Source organism: Narcine bancroftii, chromosome 13 (genome assembly GCF_036971445.1).
Source record: "Narcine bancroftii isolate sNarBan1 chromosome 13, sNarBan1.hap1, whole genome shotgun sequence".
Taxonomy (NCBI): Eukaryota; Metazoa; Chordata; class Chondrichthyes; order Torpediniformes; family Narcinidae; genus Narcine; species Narcine bancroftii.
Window position 1 is genome coordinate 76,365,962 of NC_091481.1, and position 19,386 is coordinate 76,385,347.

Here is a 19,386-nt window from a genome sequence, read left to right on the forward strand (position 1 = left end):
CCGATCCCTGGAGTGAGCTTGACGGCTTTGCTGAACACCTTTTCTCTGCCTGTGGGTTCAAGCATGGAGTTCCTGTCGCCAGCCATTTCACTGGCCATTCCTGCACTGATACATCCGTTCTCGGTCTCGTCCCATGGCAGAGTAAGGCCAGACGTAAACATGGGAAGGAAAACACCATATTTTTCTTGACCATCAATTTTCTTTAACCTTCAGATACCATCTGATCCCAATTTCTACCTCTTTACCTACTGTTTTTTAAATTTCCACCACCCTCGCCCCAGAGGTCAGTCTCTCTCTGCCCCTACCTCTCTCCCCACTTCTCCACTGAGTGTTGGCACTGCGGCTGTTCTTTTAGCAGTTGGTTATATTGGGATTCTTCTGAGAGGGTAGTTGAGAAGAATTTTAATGTATTATTTGGAATGCATTACTCAGTACAGAACTGAACTCCCTCTGTCACTCCATGTCTCGAGGGCAGCCCCTCGAAGCAGACAGTGAGTTGCCTCTGTATCTGGTTCTCGTGTGTTGAAGTGGTTGACAAGGGATCTGCTTTGTTCAAAAGGCAGACCCTTGGGTGATTGAGGAGAAGGATTGGAAGCTCACGGTGAACGCGGACTGTTCAGGGAGCATTCAGACTGTCGCAGCTGGCAAGAGAACTGCTGTGGCACTCCCCTTGCATCTGGAGTGGGATTTCAACCCCATCTGACTGCATCACGGTCTGGCATGGGAACACCAATACTGCTGAGTGCAAATCCTTCCAAAAGGTAGAAGACACAGCCCAAGACATCACAGGCCCACCATCGAGAACATCTACGGGCAACGCTGCCGTCGGAGAGCAGCAGCGACTGTCAAGGATCCACCCCACCCAGCACACGCTCTGTTCTCGCTGCTGCCATCAGGAAAGAGGTATCGGTGCCACAGCTGCTCCCCCTCCACCATCAAGAGTCCTAAACAAAGTCAATCAGGGACTCGTTTAAGACTCTTTAGCACTTTATTGATTTTTATTTCTTTCTCTGTATTGCACAGTCAGTTTGCTTACATTTCTTTATCTGTTGACATGAGTACATTGAGTCTGTTTTTGCGTAGTCAGTAACTAGTAATTCTGCCTGGGTTGTAGGTGATGTCATGTAAATATTGTATCAGAACCTTCTGACATGGATGCAAGGACACTGCCCACTGGTCGATGGGTTAACGTAGCTTGGGTTGTGCTGCATCCAGTGATAAATATCCTGCAGTCCTGTCTGTATCTGTTATATTGTGCGATGAATAGTGAGCACATTTATATGCCACAGACGATCACCTCTTGGCCCCTCCCCTGCTTTTTTCCTCAGCCATCTACATATCTTCCCTTTAAGCCAGTGGTTCTCCACCTTTCTTTTTCCTGCTCACATACCACCTTCAAGAATCCCTTACTAACCACAGCACCTATGGGATTAGGATATCATCGGTGCTCTGTGGTTAGCAAGGGATTGCTTAAGGTGGGTTGTGAGTGGAAAACAAAGGTTCAGAACCACCGCTTTGTGCTTTCGTCTCAATAAAGAGTCCCACCGAAGCGCTGACGCGCCACTTCTGTCCAGGGATATTGCCTGACCTACCGTGTTCCTTCAGGAGCCTTTAGTTCAAGGATTCTCTTGGGGCCTATGTTTGAGTGGCTGGCAGCTTTGAGTTATCCTTGCACAGGGTTTTAAATTTTTTTAATTTGGACATACAGCCTGGCAACAGGCCATTTCAGCCCACCGTGCCGCCCAATTTACACCCAATTGACTTCGAATGGTGGGAGAAAACCTGAGACCTCGAAGGAAACCCACTCAGATGCGAGGAGAGCGTACTAACTCCTTACAGACAGCGCGGGATTCGAACCCCGGTCCTGATCACTGGTACAGTAAAGGTGTTGCGTCAACCGTTGGATGTTTAAAGCTAATTATAACCAGTGCCCCAGGAACCAGATATAAATTCCACTTGACTGTCCAAATGAGTCCCTCCTGCTTTTCAATGCTGTTTGAAAGATCACTACAAACATTACCTCATTGACCACAATTTATAAATGTAATGAAGGAGTGTGGCACAGCAAGATCCCACCTCGAAAATTTCTACAGGTGCACCGTGGAGAGCATTCTGTCTGGTGGCATCACTGCCAATACATAGGACGGTAAAAAAAAATCCAGAGGGTTGTTAAGTCGGCCTCATGCCAGACTTCACTTCCTCGAGGAGATCTACTGAGGCGGTGTCTTCAAAAAGCAGCCTCTATCCTTAAAGGCCCCCACCACCCAGGCCATGCTCCCACCAGGAGCTCTGCTACCATCGAGAAAAAGGTACAGGAGCCTGAGGACGAGCACTCAGCGACACAAGGACAGCCTCTCCCCCGCTGCCATCAGATTCCTGAATGAACAATGAACCACAGACCCTGCCTCACTTTGACTTTTTCTTGAACTATTTTTATTTATTCTGTGAGGTTTTTTATATAAATGTTTGCACTGAGACGCTGATGTAAAACAATGAATTTTGTGACATGTTCAGGACAATAAATTCTGATTCTGAACAGCAATAGGGTTAATGATCTGCTTTAGTAATGTGTTTATTTACAGTGTGGACTGAGTTGTGTTGACTTTGCCGAAAAGGACCGGAGGGTAGATGGGCCTGTTCTTGCATCGAGTCAGAGAGAAGATTTCCATCCTCCAGTTTAGAACCAGTAGTGGTTACCATAACTGAGCCTAACTTTCACCCCAGATTTATTTAATTGTGGATTTAAAATTCCCCAACTACCAGGATGAGATTTGAACTCAATTACTCCCAAGGGTTGGTGGAGTAGTTAGAGCAACGTTGTTACAGCACCATTGATTGGGACCGGGGGTTCGAATCCGACGCTGTCTGTAAGGAGCTTGTACATTCGCTCTGTGTCTGCGGGTGTTTCCTCCCACCCTTCAAAATGTACCGGGGTTGTAGGACAATTGGGTGGCACGGGCTCGTGGGCTGGAAGGGCCTGTTACCGTGTGTGTGGTGCGTTGTCGTGCAGAAAGCAGACACAAGACTTAATGACTGATCAACCGGCTTTATTCCACTTAAAGTCCCTGCTGCAGTTAGCTGTGAGGGCTCCGTGCGACTAACCTCGAGGGGCCGGATGTGGCTTATATCCTGGCGGATGATTGGCAGGTATGGTCGTGTCCTCCGGTGATCTTCCTGCAGGTACACAGGCCGCCCCCCTGCAGTCAGCTAGTGGCGTATCACTACACCGTCTAAATTTTTTAAAAAATATTTAAAATGTACCGGTCAAAAATTCTAGCTGTTAGCTCAGGAACTTACTGATCTGAGGCAATACAAGTAGAAGGATACAAGTTTCTACATTCGTTTACATTTTCTTCTCATTCGACTCTCTTGCAGAAGGGACTGCATTGGGTTTGGGACAAGATGTGACCCCTGCAGTGACTCTTTGTGATGAGGACGTCATTTCAGGATGTTACTTGGATCAAGTTGAAGACAGACTTTCAAAGACTTCTAGTCCATTGGACGGCAGAACAACGGTGACAAAGAAGGCTCGCCAGCGCCTATACTTTGTGAGGCATTTGTGGAGATTCGGGACGTCACCAAGGGCTCCCGAAAACGTGCAGAGGAGAGGATTCTGGCTGGTTGCGTCACTGTCTGGTACAGAGGTGCCAACATTCAGAGGGTTGTTAACTCAGCCTGCGACATCACAGGCGCCAGACTTCACTCCATCGGGGACCTCCACATGAGGCGGTGTCCAGGGGTTGGGTGCTGCCGGAGCTCACCGAAGCACCTCTCTGGCACCTCAGGGGGCCACTCCAGGCCCCTCCTCGTTGCTGTTTTGGGTGAGCTCCGGTGCCTAAGAAAAATTAGCACTGCAACCCTGCCGGCGACTAAAGAAAGCAGCCCCTATCCTCAAATACCACCCCCCCCCCGCCCCAGACCATCACTCTGCTGCCATCGGGGAAAAAGGCACAGGAGCCTGAAGACGAGCACCCAGCGGCACAAGGACGGCTTCTCCCCCGCTGCCATCAGATTCCTGAATGATCAATGAACCACAGATACTGCCTCGCTTTGACTTTTCCTGCAGTATCTTTATTTATTTCGTAAGGTGGTTTTATATAAATGTTTGCCCTGAGATGCCGCCACAAAATAAATTTGGTGAAGCGTTCCTGGCAATAAATTCTGATTGAGTGAGGTCAGTCCAGGATATGAAAGAAGCCCCGCCCACAGCAGCTCACATGGGTGGGCGTGGCCAGCGAATGTTGCAACCTTGTGTGCTACGTGTATGTTTATGACACTTCAGCCCAAATAAAAGTGGTGGATTGGACCCAGGTGAGGTTTCGGAGAATGAATTGGGAAGTGTCTGCAGAACGAATGCCGGTGGATTCATTGTGGGCTAGCAGATCCTCAGACTTTGAACCTCATTAAAATGGGAGAGTGATCAGTTATTTACACTGACTGCAATACCTGTTCCTTGTCACCCGCCTCCATCCCTCTCTCTTATATCAAACTAGATGAAATCTTCAACACCGAAATAAGAATCCCCTTCTCTCCCAACCACCAGCCAAAAAAAAGAGGAAGGCCATCTCTTCCCACCTTGCAAAGCATGTTGAAACATCAAGCGAGGCGATTAGGATTCTGCCTCAGTCACAAGAAAAGGAAGAAATTGAATTTTCTGGTTTTTGTAGAGCTCTGCAGGTAAGAGTGGCTTCCTGCCTCTTTACTGGGGGTGGGGGGGGGGGGGGGGTGGGACTAATGCTGTTGTGTCCTCCACACACTTGTCAAGGCATTTTCCAAATAAGCTGTTGGGAGTTTCAACGCTCCCTTCTACCGGTCATTTAGTTTTAAGGCTGGAGAAACTCAGCAGGTCAAACCGTCTCCTTTATGTAGCAAAGATAAAGATACAGAACCGATGTTTCAGGCTTGAGCCCTTCATCTAGGTATGGAAAAGTGTCGGCAGGCGCCCGATCAAAAAAAAAATGTATGGAGGTATCCACATTTTGTTTTATAGTACACACGTGTAAACATTTAAATAGAAATATTTTGTTTAAGAATGTGTTCACTGTTGTAACACAAAGCTCATTTGTACATAATAGTTATTTTAACAAATATTGAGTGAAAGTATTGGGACTGCGGCTTTTCTTTTAGCAGTCGGTTGCATTCAGATTCTTCTGAGAGGGTAGTTGGGGATCATTTTAATGTTTCATTTGGAACGCATACCTCAGTACGGAACCGAGCTCCCTCCGTCACGCTGTGTCTCGAGGACAGACCTTCCGGGCTGACGGTGAATTGCCTCTTGTGTCTGGCTGTCGAGAGTTGAAGGGGTCAATGAGGTCTCCTTTGTTCAGAATTGAGGAGAAGGGCTGGACGCTCATGGTGAACGCGGCCTGATTAGGGGAAACAGTCCTGTTGGCGGAGAGCATCCAGACTGTTGAGACTGCAGCTGGAATGGTGTGGCACTCCCCTTGGTGTCTGGTGTGGGATTTCAGTACCACGCCCCGCCCCCCCCCAACCTTCCGACATGGAGGCAAGCGCACTTCCTACTGGGCGATGGGTTAAGGTAACTTGGATCAGGGGCCCCAGTCTACACTCCATTGAGGACAACTACAAGAGGTAGTGCCTTAAGAAAGCAGCTTCTATCCTTCAGGACCCCCACTTCCCAGGCCAGGTCCTCTTCACTCTGCTACCATTGAGAAAAAGGTCCAGGAGTCTGAAGACGAGCACCCAGCGGAACAAGGGCATCTTCTTCCCCTCCACCATCAGATCCCTGAATGATCAATGAACCAAAGACATTGCCTCACTTTAACTTTTTTCTTTTTCTTGCACTATTTTTATTTATTTTGTAAAGTAGATTATATAAATTGACACGACTGCAAAACAATGATTTTGGTGACATGACACTGAATTCTAGTTGTGCTCCACCCTGAGGTAATTTCCTGCAGGCTCGTTCCTTTGCTATATTGTGCAGAGAATGGTGAACACATGTATGCAATGATTAAAAAGCTTTTAGTAAAGTCTGGGGTTCTTGTGTCCTGTTGTAATCGATACACTGCATCCCACACCTCCTGCTTCACTGCTGCTCCATCAATGGGGTGGTCACTGATGTCTCTAAGGACATTGGGCGACACAGTCGGCATAGGAGTTTGCGCAAGGCCTTTACAGCGCCAGCAATCAGAATTGGGGTTCAAATCCCACGTTGTCTGTGAGGAATTTGTATCTTCTCCCCGCGCCTGCTTGGGTTTTTCCTGGAGGCTCCGGTTTCTTCTCACCGTTCAAGAAGAACAGGGGGGTGTAGGTTAATTGGGCAGAACCGACTTGTGGGCCAGAGGGGCCTGTTACCATTCTGTATGTCTTAAAAAAAAATCTGGTTGGTTTGGAAGTTATGAGAGCCCGCGCAGTAAGTGGCAGTAAAAAAAAAACACAAAGCTGGAGAAATTCAGCAGGTCAGTGTCCTTTATGTAGCCAAGATAAAGATGCAGAACTGATGTCTCAGGCTTGAGGCCTTCATGGTACAATGGTGAAGTGTTAGTTATGTCCCTTTATCTTTGCTGTATTGAGGACACTGTTTGACCTGCTGAGTTTCTCCAGTCTTGTGTTTTTATTTCAACCACAGTGTCTGCAAATTTTTGTGTTTGACTACAGTAAGGGACAAACCTATTCGAGCCCACCACAGGCTCCGACCTCCCATCCACGTTTTATGTGAGGCGTTACCTCAAGAAAGCGGCCAACATCAGGAAGGGTCCCATCAACCTGGTCACAACCTCCTCTCACTGCTCCCTTCAGGCACAAATTGCTGAAGTTTGGATTCAAGAACAGGTTTTTATTCCAACAGCTATCGGCCTCTTGAACTTCCCTGAACGAAGCAAACCCTCACCGTAAACTACACCCAGACCATCAAATGCTTGTCTGCACTCATGAAACATTTTCTTTCATGAACTGGAACTGTGATTATTCTTTTATTTTCATTATCTTTTTATTTTGTCTCATGGGACATTATAGTCATTTATATTGATTGTTCAAGTCAAGTTTATTGTCGTCTGATTGCACATGTACATCCCGACAAAACCGCGTTCTCTGGTCCTCAGTGCAAAACATGCAGACACACAACCAGACATTGCATATATGCAGGACAAGTATTCATATTGACAAATAAATAAATATTGTTTCGTGAATATGAGAGTCCCAGACGGTCAGTGCGAGCAGTTCCTTTGGTCGTTCAGTCTTCTCACTGCCCGTGGGAAGAAGCTGTTCCTCAGCCTGGTGGCGCTGGCTCTGATCCTCCTTTGATCTCTTCCCCAACAGGAGCAGCTGAAAGATGCTGTGTGTGGGGTAGAAGAGCATCCTCTTCAGAAGTGATCCCAGTAGTGAGGTGGGTGGGGGGGGGGGGGGGCAGGGGGAAGAGAGGAGATAGACTTCAGTAATCCTCTCTGCCGCTCTTTTGGTCCTCTGGATTGACCTCTGATCCATTTCTCTGCAGCAATTGTACCCCACTATGATGCAGCCGGCCACAACGCTCTCAATAGAGCTCCAACAGAAGGTTGACGTGGTGGCGGCCGGTAACCTTGCCGGCTTCAGTCTTCTCAGGAAGTGCAGTCGCTGTTGCGCCTTCCTGAAAAGTGATGAGATAATGAGTCTCCATGATAGGTCAGTAGTCAAGTGGAACGTGGTGCCCTCCACTCTCTCCACTACAGAGTTGTTGATGCGTAGAGGAGGGTGGTCATTCCCGATCCTCCTGAAGTCCACGATCATCTCCTTCGTCTTGTCCATGTGGAGACTCGAGTTGTGACTTTCCCACCCTTTCATGAGATTTTCCACCCCTTCTCTATAGGGCCACTCCTCCTTGTTGCTGACAAGGCCGACGACTGTTGCGTCATCTGCGAACTTGAGGACACTGTTGGAGCTGATCTGGGGATGCAGTCGGGGGTCAGTAGCGGACTGAGCACGCAATCCTGAGGCGTGCTAGTGTATCTGATGTTCTGAAACAACCCAGACAGACTTTTTTTTCCCCAGTAGAAGTCCAGAATTCAGTTACAGAGAGGAGTGTTGAGTCTCAACAAGGGCGTATCATATACACGTGTAGCTGTGGAATTCAGGACATCCATACATTGTACCTGCAGAGAGGAGATGCACAGGTCACCCTCTCAGGTGCCTCAGTAATACCTGGTCGTGTTGGACAGTTGCAAAACCCCAAATCTGGGTATCACACCATGAGTGATTAGAAACTAGCTCTGGGGACGGTGCTTCTCGTTCTTGGCCAGTAGTGTCAACACAGGTGCCTACCGAGACACAGCACTTTGGGTAGCTGAACATCTCCCTTGCAGAATTCACGAATCTCTGCCAAAGTATTTGAGATACAAATAAAATTTGTGGTGGGGGAGAAAAGTAAATATGAAATTTTGTTTTTATAACTTGAGAATCATACAGGTTTTTTTCTTTTCTTTTAGAAAGAGAGGAATTGAAGCCATCCAGGTGAGTGAAGACTTGTATTCTTGCATCTCGTGTGTGCGTGTATGTTTGTGTATCCATGTTGATAGACGTGTGTCTGCTCCAGTATCTGGGTCCCTGATTACAAAGTTGTAACCCTGTGCTCGAGAGGAATATTTCCTTCTCTGGATTCAGACTTCACACTTCACAGAATTCTGTTTGAAACATTAATGGATTTGGAAACCCAATTAAAGTTGAAAGCAGAAGCAGCCAGAGATCTTGCATTTATGTGCAATGTTGACTGACAATTCAATGGTGATGATTCACATTGCGTCCGTGATACTGACTCCCAAGAACTTAAATGTGTTCACCCTCTCCACCTCTGATCCCTCAGTGATCACTGGATCGTACACCTCTGGTTTTCCCTTTTTTTTAAAAAAAACTTTATTTAAAATTTTACAAAATTGAAAAAAAACAATATAAAGTAAAACTACCCCCTAATATCCCTCCCCCCCTTCCCCCTCCCACCCACCCCACCCCCTACAAACCTCTCATGATGCCATTGGTGTGTTGGGTCTTGGAAAGATCCTCCAAGATGGTGACTCCAAGAACTTAAATTTCCGTTTGCTTCAGTTTGACCCATAAGCAACCATAGTCCCACACTCTTCCCATTCTATGCACCTAAACATCCCCAATTCCCCCACACATTCTTCCACTCACCTACCCACCAGCAAATCTTTGGGGAGTCTCATTGAAGCTCCCGACTCACAGTTCCAGTGATGTTGGTTCGATCGCGACCTCTGGTGTTGTCTGTTCTCCCTTTTCCCCATTTCTCCGGTTGCCTCCCACATCATAATGAGGTACAGGTTAAAGGGCTGCTCTGACAGCGTGTGGGTGAGAGATAGAATCTGGGGGGGGGGAAGGTGGAATTTGTTGGGAAAGAGGGGAACATAAAACTAGTTCATGCAAGTGAGGGCACGATGCAAAGAGATTTTTTCAAAAGATTTCCTTCCTGAATAAAATCGGAGATTGCGATAGACAACTTCAAGCTGAACACAAAGAAAATTTCAGATTTGCTGATTCACGTAGGACATTGGAGAAACATTGAACAAACTTTTATTGAATTTAGCGTGTTTAATCGCGTAATGACGCTGACACATTGCGTTAGTTCAACTGACCTAAAAATGTTTTTCCGCTGATTTTCGTTTGTACTCAGCATCTGATGCCTCTCGTGTCAGTGTCCAACAATAGTCGGCCGGTATTGATGGATTCCAGTTAACCTGATCCCGCTTTTCCACGGTCGCAATGTCCTGGTGAAACCTTTCACCGTGTTCGTCACCGACTGCACCAAGATCAGCGGGGAAGGCGTCCAAGTGCGAATGCGGAAAATGAAGTTTCAATGGTTTTGTATGTTTGAAATGGACTTAAAATATGACGGGAAATCACAAAAATGGGTTTTATCTTTTTTTTAGAAAAGGTAGGAAAATTTTAAGGTGATTTTTGCCATTAGCACCTCAAAATCCATAAAGTACACCCAAAAATGTTCAGGAAGCAAAATCTTTGTGGTTAGTGCCATTGACTCTAGAAGTTGTGGAGGGGAGGGGGGGAGGTGGTGAAGGGGAGGGAAAGTTCCTCCCTGTGCAAACTCCACAGACACATAGCCAAAATCTTGGCTGGAACCCAGGTCACAGGAGCCGTGGTGTTTTATTTAAACTGAGGGGGTCATCAGTCTTGGATACTGACAAAATTCCATAACAATCCATAACCACCTGCACACTCTGCGAGGCTTTGAAGTGGCCGCCTGGATATTGACTTCCGATCTTTTTTCACGGGGGTCTCTGATTAATTGGCTTAACCCCTGTTACCTCTCTGCTGCTTTCCCCATCTATTGTGCTAATGTCATGGACAGAGTGTCAGCTCGTGCTCTGATTCTGGGCTGGAGAGAGCGGAAAGTGCTCTCTGTCTTTGTCTCCCTGTCCCAGAAACCTGCTGCTAGCACCTCTCCACGTCTCTCCAACCTGCCACCCAGCTGTTTGACTTCCCCGACCCTGCCGCTGATTGCAGCTGATCTTGAGGCTTCTGGGAAACCCACAGAGATCGGATCAGAGATGTAATCTTACATGAAGAGAGGTTCCCCCCCCCGCCCCACCCCATCCAGAGACACCAAATGTCTGTGGATTTGCCTCCAGGACTCCAGCAGTCTCTGAAAGATAAACTTTCAGTTTAAACCATCGGTGACCTCTGTCACGATAATGAAGTCGTCAGTGCCTAGGACCCTCCTTGCCCTTGACACCCTCTCAAATCCCAGCACCGACACCTGGTTCTCATGCCCCAGTCTTCAGCAGCCCTTGTGTAACCTGAGGTCTCCAACAGCCTGTGTGGGTTCCTTGCCCACAAGTCTTGGGCATTGTGGTTAGTACAACACCAGCGATCGGGACCAGGGTTCGAAGCCTGCACTGTCTAAAAGGAGTTTGTGCGCTCTGTGCGGGTTTTTCCCGGGGGCTCCGGTTTCCTCCCACTGTTCGAAACGTAGGTTAATTGGGTGTAAATTGGGCGGCACAGACTCAAGGGCCGAAATTACCTGTTACTGCCCGTCTGTGTGTGACCTTTGGCTGCAGAGCCCCTTGCTGGTTGGTCACCCTCCCTAAGGTTGTCTTCTCTGCTTCTCCTTCTCAACAGTTTTACTTAAATCCCGTGACCGCCAGTATCTGGACCCAAGATCAGTGGCAGCCACGGGGGGTGAGGGGGGGTTGTAGACTCCAGGTGAACAGAGGACTGGAGAAGAGCACCAGAAAATGGGGAGATCCCACCCCACTCCCATATGAGAAGGAGAAGCAGAGGAGACGATCCACAGGCCTGGAGTCTGGCTCAACACTGGCTGAAGGCATACCAGGTATCGGAACCAGGGATGCGAGGGAGTGCTGAAGACGCTGAGGGGTTCCTGACCGTGTTGGAGATTCGGATCTGGAGCTGGGGGTCACCGATGGTTTGGACTGGACTCTGCGGGGGCTGCAGAACTGCTGGAGGCAAATCTACGGACACTCAGTGACTCTGGGGAAACTCTCATTTCTTTCTCTCTCTCTGACTGTAGGTTCAGGCAATTTCTGTCCATGACGAATCTGTCGACCTTACAGCAGGGAGCAGCTATTTCATGAAAATGCCACTGTTTTATTACAATCACAATAAATTGAATCTTGAAAGTACTTTGTGACATTGAGCTTTTGCCGAATTGTTCAACCTTGAGTCCCTCCTCCACCCCCCCTTATACCCCCCACTTTCCCATGAAACCTCTACCATTCATGGCACTAGGGATATTCACAGCAGCCAGTTTACCCCCATCTTTGGGATGTGGGAGGGAACCCAGAGCACCCATGGGTGTGTGGGACCCACGAGGCTACAGGGAAGAAAGGGCAAATGCCCCGAGGTCAGGATCAAACCAGTGACTCTGAAGCCAAGAGGCAGTGGCCCCGTGCTACCGTGTTGCTGGCTTTGCCATGTTCTGTGTCGCTGCCCCTCTGTTAGCAGTCAGCGCCTTGCAGCACGTGTGAGCTGGACTTCCCCTGGGTTTGCAGCATCCAGCGGGCAGGCGCGGATCTGGATGAACACAGAGGAAGAAAGGCTGGGCTGCGGGGGGTCGGGTCACAAGATTCATCGTCTGGCAGCCCCCTCCTTCTCCACACCGATTCTCAGAGTGTGAAGGTGCAACTATGACTGCACTTCCTAAGAAGACTGAAGCAGGCAAGGCTACCAGCCGCCATCGTGTCAACCTTCTACTGGAGATCTGTCGAGAACGTCCTGCATCACTGTGTGGTTACGGTTGCCGCAGAGAAATGGATCGGAGGTCAATCCATGGGACCATAAGAGCGGCAGAGAGGATCACTGGAGTCTTTCTCCCCTGACATCGACGTGATCTATTGGAATCGTTGTCTGAAGAGGGTGCGCAAAATCATTGAGGACCCCTCTCACCCCGCACACAGCATCTGTGAGCTACTCCCGTCGGGGAAGAGATACAGGAGGATCAGAGCCAGCACCACCAGGCTGAGGATCAGCTTCTTCCCACAGGCAGAGAGAATGCTGAATGACTGAATGAACTGCTCATACAACCCTCTAAGATTCTACTATTTATTTCTAAATATTTATTCATATATATATGTATGGACCACATGTATTGACTGTCTGTATGTGTATTATGTCTGGTTGTGTGTCTGCGTGTTTTGCACCGAGGACCAGATAACGCTGTTTCGTAGGGCTGTACTTGTACAGTTGGATGATAATAAACTTGAACTTGAATCGGTAGACACCAGGAGCTGGGCTTTGTTGCTACTGTTAAACTTTCTGTGGGTTTTGATCTTGCAGATTGACCTGACCCAGCCCCTTGAGGAACAGGGACCCTTTGATGTCATCATTCACAAACTTTCTGACTTGATGCTGGAAGCCGCACAGGAGGATTCCCGGTCCCAGCAACTCCTCCAGAGGTTCCAGGTACTGGTGCCCCTCCCCCCCCCCCCCCGCAGAACGAAACTCCGCAGGGAGCTGATTCAGCCCGTCAATCCCCGGGCCCACTCTCTTTCCCCACAGCTGTTGGTCCTGCAGTGTTCCCCCTGCTTTTTAATTCAGGGACATATCCCCTCCCCCAACTCCCACCTCCTTCTGGCTCATGAGCCAACACTGCCCAAATGTGGCCAATAAACCCACTAAATAATTGGAACATCAGGAGGAAACCCACGCAGACACGGGGAGAACGTAAAAACACCTTACAGACAGCGCTGAATTCAAACCCGGGCCACTGGCGCTGACACAGTGCTGTGCTAACCTTTACGTCAACTGTGCTGTGGGAGAAATAATCAAAACTCACAGAATGAGGAAATGAATCTGGAAAATAAATTGTGTAATCCAGTTTTTCTTCTGTGTCATGCGAGAGAAAATCAAACTTGAAGCCTTGGCAACTGAAGGGAGGCCTGATGCTGACCCCTTTGTGTTTTAATCAGGATTATGTCGATTCCCATCCTCGCACCGTCCTGCTAAACCCCTTGCCAGCCATGAGCAGACTCGCCGACCGCTTTCAATCCTACAAGCTTATCCAGGAGCTACAGACCTTGGACCAAGGTAAGCGCTACAGAACACTGGTGGTTGTCGGCCCACCAGCGTCTGGAATAATCATGTAACCCAAGGTTACAGGATTACCATTCATCCATCTCCCAGCCTGTGGGAAGAAGCTATTTCCCAGCCTGGCAGTCCCAATCTTGATACACCTGTGCCACCTTCCTGATGGTAGAGCGTGCTGGATGGAAAGGGTCCTTAATAATCCTTAGAGCCATATTTAAATAATGCTTCCGGTGAATGGTGTTAATAGAGGAAGGGGAGACCCCAGTGATCTTCTCAGCTGTTTGAATGATGTTTCATAAAAACACAAAGCTGGAGAAGCTCAGCAGGTCAAACAGTGGTAAAGATACAGAACCAACGGTTTGGACTTGATGAAGGGGCTCAATCTCGAAATGTTGGTTCTGTATCTTTATCTTTGCTGTATAGTGTTGTGTTTTTACTTCAATCATGGTGCCTGCAGATTTTCATGTTTTACCTGAAGAACCTCCCTATTGACTTCTGGTCTGATGCTTTCCAGCTACCATCCCACCCAATGATAGAACCATAGAAAACTGCAGCGCAGAAAAAAGGTCATTCGGTCCTTCTAGGCTGTGCCAAAACGTCCTACCGCTAGTCCCACTGGCCTGCACCCATTCCATAACTCTCCAGACCTCTCCCATCTAACCAATTTATTCTTAAAACCTAAGAGTGAGCCCGCATTCACCACATCAGATGGCAGCTCGTTCCACACTCCCACCACTCTCTGAGTGCAGAACCTCCCCCAAAACCTCTCCCCTTTCACCCTAAAGTCATGTCCCCTTGTTTTTATCTCTACTAATCTAAGTGGAAAGAGCCTACTCACATTTTCTCTGTCCATACCCCTTCTAATTTTGTAAACCTCCATCAAATCTCCCCTCATTCTTCTACCCTCCAAGGAATAAAGTCCTAACCTGTTTAATCTTTCTCTGTAACTCAATTTCTGAAGACCCGACAACATCCTAGTAAGCCTTTTCTTCACTCTTTTTGATCTTACTGATACCCTTCCCATAGCTTGGTGACCAGAACTGCACACAATTCTCCAAATATGCCCTCACACGTCTTGTACAACCTCACCATACCATCTCAATACTTTGATTTATGAAGGCCAAGATGCCAAAAGCTTTCTTTACAACCTTGTCTAACTTTCATGCTACTTTCAGTGAATTGTATATCTATATTCCCAGATCCCTTTGTTCCTCCTCACTCCTCAGTACCCGACTATTTACTGTGTATGACCCACCTTGGTTTGTCCTTCCAAAATGCAACACCTCACACTTGTCTGCATTAAACTCCATCTGCCATTTTCCGTCCCATTTTTTTCCAGTTGGTCCAGATCCCTCTGCAAGCTTTCAAAGCCTTCACTCTCCAGAATGCCTCCAATCTTAGTGTAATCTGCAAACTTGCTGATCTAATTTCCCACATTATCATCCAGATCATTAATATAGATGACAAACCATAATGGTCCCAGCACTGATCCCTGAGGCCCACCACTAGTCACAGGCCTCCAGTGTGCAAAGCAATCATCCACCACTACCAATCCCTGTCTTCTCCCTTTCAGCCAATTTCTAATCCAGTTTACAACCTATCCATGGATATCTAGTGTCTGAACCTTCTGGACTAACCTCCCACGTGGGACCTTGTCAAAGGCCTCACTAAAGTCCATGTAGACAACATCTGCAGCCTTTCCTTTCATCACTTCCTTGGTAACCTCCTCAAAAATCTACGATAACGAGGGCAAGACCTGGGTGTTGGGAGTCCTCGAGGTTAGAGGCTATTTCCTTAAAATACTGCCTCTTGTAGATCTCACAATGATGCAGCCAGGCAGGATCCTCTGAATTGTGTTCCTGGTCAAGATGGGGGCCTGTAACCTTTCCCTCCTCTATCTCCTTAGGATGTGTAAGTGCTGGTGCACCTTCCTGATGAGTGAGGAGGTGTGGGTCTTGTTGGAGTAAAGGCCGATGGGTTTGCACCATTGCAAACATCTCACATGTGTCGCCTTCAGTCTTTCCTGTATCTGAGATGTGACTGATACTTGGATTATGGCGTCCCTACTTTAATCTGCTCCAACAGGTAACCACTTCAGCAACCCTCCCTATGTAGAGTTGGCCACAGAGGACCAGCAGCAGATCCTACATCTGATTAAAGAGCGCCAGCTGTCCTTTCCACTCAGTGAGTATCTGAATGTCATCTCCCCTTGTCTCTCCTTTGCGGTCTAACCCCTTCCCAGGTCTGAAGGCTGGAGAGGTTGGTCTTTCATCCCCCCCCCCCCCACTTGGAGCACATGAGGCTGAGTGGGGGTGGTTTATAAAATCAATTAGAAAAATAATGCAGACAGGTGTCAGATTTTGCATTTTGAAAGGGCAATCCAAGGTAGGACATGCACGGTGAATGGTGGGGCACTGAGGAGTGCGGTAGGACAGAGGGATCTGGGAATACAGAGACATAATTCCCTGAAAGTGGTGTCACAGGTGGATAGGGTTGTAAAGAAACCTTTTGGTACATTTGGCCTTCATAAATCAAATTATTGAGTATATGCTATGAGATAAATTGAGGCCAAATTTGGAGTATTGTGTGAAGAAAGAGAGTAGAGAAGATTTACTAGGATGTTGCCCAGATGTCAGGAAATGAGCTACAGGCAATAAATCTCTTTATTAATCATATTTTAGATAAATAATACATGAGGAAAATATGAGCACATAATCAAATTTTTTTAAAAAAGATTCATAATATAAAACCATACCTAATTACAAAAGAAAAAGACTGGGCAGCCTATCCTGAGAATTTATTAATAATTATTTAAAAATTCACCAACAGAGAGAAAGGAAATAAAATTTAATATAGTCTGGAAGAGAAAAAGAGTTAAACTAACTAAATCATGTGGAAGTAATTTATAAAAGGACGCCAAGTCTCTTCAAATTTAACAAAAGTACCAAAAGTACAACTCCTTTCTCTAAACTTAAACGTGACATTATTTGAGAGAACCATTGAGTCAAAGTAAGTGGATTAGAATCTTTCCATTTAAATAAGATCACTCTTCTAGCCAACAATGTAGAAAAGGCTACAATCCAATGTGTGAACTACAATTCTAAAAAAGAGCTGTCAGTGGGTTAGGTTGTAGACTAATATCCAGTATAGCTAACAAAGCCTCAAAATTATCTACCCAATACTCTCCAACCTAGGGCATGGCCAAAACATACGAGTTAGAGAAGCCACTTCTGATTTACATCTATCACAAATAGGACTAACATTAGAAAAAATAAGGGCCAATTTATCTTTCGACGTGTGAGCCCAATGTACCATTTTAAAGTAAATCAAAGAATGATGAACTTCTATTGAGAGGTTTTAACCAATCCAAATATCATCTCCCATGATTCCTCTGGAAGATGCACCTTCCCAGGCCCTTTTAATGTTGTCATTAGAATTTGATTGCAATGTTAATAACTGATTATAAATTTTACTTCTTAAACCCTCATGAGAAGGGTTCAAATGAAAAAAAGTATCAACCAAATTGGGTTGGTGCGATGTAGGAAAGTTAGGCAGTAAAGTATTCAGAAAATTTCTAATTTTGGTAGTATCTAAAAAATATGTGATTTAGGAATATTATATTATTGGATAATTGTTCAAAAGACATTAAGCTACATCTATAAACATATCTGAAAAATAAACGATTCCTTTAACTTTCTAAAAAGATAATTATAGATGGTTTAAAAAATAATTGAGAAATTATACTAGATAAAATAAAAATGTTCCAGTCAAAGAACTTACAAAATTGAAATTAAATCCATGAAGTTTTGGATTGGGAAACAGGTTAGGACTTTATTCCCTGGAGTGTAGAAGAATGAGGGGAGATTTGATAGAGGTATTTAAAATTATGAGGGGGATAGACGAGTAAATGTAGATCGGCTTTTTCCACTGAGGGTAGGTGAGATACAAACCAGAGGACATGGTTAAGGGTGAAAGGGCAAAAGTTTAGGGGAAACATGAGGGGGAACTTCTTCACACAGAGAGTGATGGGAGTGTGGAACGAGTTTCCAGCTGAAGTGATGAATACAGGCTCAATTTTAACATTTAAGAAGAATTTGGACAGGTACATGGATGGGAGAGGTATAGAAAGGCACAGGTCAGTGGGTTAAAAAACTAGAAGGGCTGAAGGGACCCATTTCTGTGCTGTAATTGTTTTATGAGGGGCATAGATAAAGTGAATGGTCACAGTCCTTTCCCCCCCCCACCCCCCAAGGTAAAGAGTCTAAAACTAGGGTGAAAGGAGAAAGATTTAAAAGGCCTTTGACAAGGTGCCATACATGAGGCTGCTGAACGAGATGAGAGCCCGTGGAATTACAGGAAGGATACCAGCATGGGTAGAGCACAGGTGAGTCAGCAGGAAACAGAGTGGGAGTAAAGAGATCCCATTCTTGTTGGCTACCGGGTACCACTGGTGTTGGAGGTCGCTTCTTTGTATGTTGCATACAAGTGATTTGGATTATGGAATTGATGGCTTGGTGGCTACATTTGAAGATGACACCAAAATAGGTCCCGAGGTTACCGAAAGGCTGCAGAGACTTGGATAGTTTAGGAGAATGGGAAAAGAGGAGGGAGATGGAATACAGTGTTGGGAAGTGTACGGTCAGGCCCTTTGGTAGAAGAAATGGATGGGCAGACTATTATTTAGATGGGGAGAAAATTTAAAATTCAGAGATGTAAAGGAACTTGGGGGTTCTTGTAGAGGATTCCCTAAAGGTTGACCTCCAGGTTGAGTCGGCAGTGAAGAAGGTGAATAAAATGTTGACATTCATATCTATAGGGATAGCAAACAAGAGCAGGGATGTAATGTTGAGACCCTATAAATCACTGGTGAGACCTCACTTTGAAGCCTGTGCACAGTTTTGGGCACTTTATTTGAGAAAAGACGTGCTAGGATTGGAGAAGGTTCAGAAATTTACAAGAATGATACCAGGACTAAAAGGATTAATATACGAGGTTAATGGACTGCACTTGTTGGAGTACACAAGGATGAGGGGGTCCTCATAGAGGCATTTCGAAAGCTGAAAGGCCTGGCCACAGTCGATATGGCAGGGATGTTTCCCCATGGTGGGGGACCCTAGGACCAGAGGGCACAACCTCAGGTTAAAAGGGTGTCAATTAAAAACAGAAGCATGGAGAAATTTCTTTAGCCAGAGGGTCATGAGTCTGTGGAACTTGTTGCCAAAGGCGGCTGTAGAAGGGAGGTCATTGAGTGTATTTAAAGGCAGAGTAGGACAGGTATTTGATTAGTCAGGGCATCAAGGGTTACGGGGAGAAAGTCGGGGAGCAGGGCCGAGTGGGAGAATGGATCAGCTCATGATTAGAATGGCGGGCAGACTTGATGGGCCGAATGGCTTATTTCTGCTCCTATGTCTTGTCTGAGGGTGGTGGATGTAAGGAACAGGCTGACAGAGGGAAAATGGCGGTGAGTATAATTACAAATTTAGGCAGGAAACGTTCAGAGGGATGTGTGTCAAATGCATGCAAATAGGGCTGACTTGGGGAAGAAACTTGGTTAGTATGGATGAGTTGAACCGAATGGACTGTTTCCATGCTGGAAAACTCTGACTTGAGGAGAACCATCCCTTTGGATTTGAAACTGGGCCAGACCATCAAGATTAACTGCAGGTTGTGGTCCCAGCTAATGGTGTTGTTCTATCTGGCCTCTGACTCAATGGGGCGAGGAGGAACTCTAGGGGTTCCTTGGCTGCTGTAGGAAAGCACGTAGAAGGCAAAGGGCTGGGGTCAGAGGGCACTGTTTTGTTGAAGTGGCTATGGGAAGGAGGGTGGATGGAGCCGATCGCCTTTAAACAGCAATCTGACAATATAGCGCTCGCTGGG

General features: G+C 46.6%; 1 protein-coding gene across 2 annotated transcripts in view; it reads left to right on the plus strand.

Moving 5' to 3' along the window:
- Positions 1-3,323: 3,323 nt before the first annotated feature.
- The window catches only part of LOC138747908 (inositol-tetrakisphosphate 1-kinase-like), a 36,090-nt gene continuing 20,027 nt past the window's right edge, over positions 3,324-19,386 (plus strand). The window contains exons 1-6 of one of the 2 annotated variants that reach the window (XM_069907533.1): positions 4,593-4,677; positions 7,457-7,623; positions 8,424-8,448; positions 12,760-12,885; positions 13,392-13,509; positions 15,595-15,693. In XM_069907533.1, coding sequence (XP_069763634.1) covers positions 7,472-7,623; positions 8,424-8,448; positions 12,760-12,885; positions 13,392-13,509; positions 15,595-15,693 — 520 coding nt within the window. In that variant the 5' untranslated portion in view covers positions 4,593-4,677; positions 7,457-7,471. Of the gene's footprint in view, positions 4,678-7,456; positions 7,624-8,423; positions 8,449-12,759; positions 12,886-13,391; positions 13,510-15,594; positions 15,694-19,386 lie in introns of both variants that reach the window. The other variant, XM_069907534.1, reaches the window with a different exon arrangement.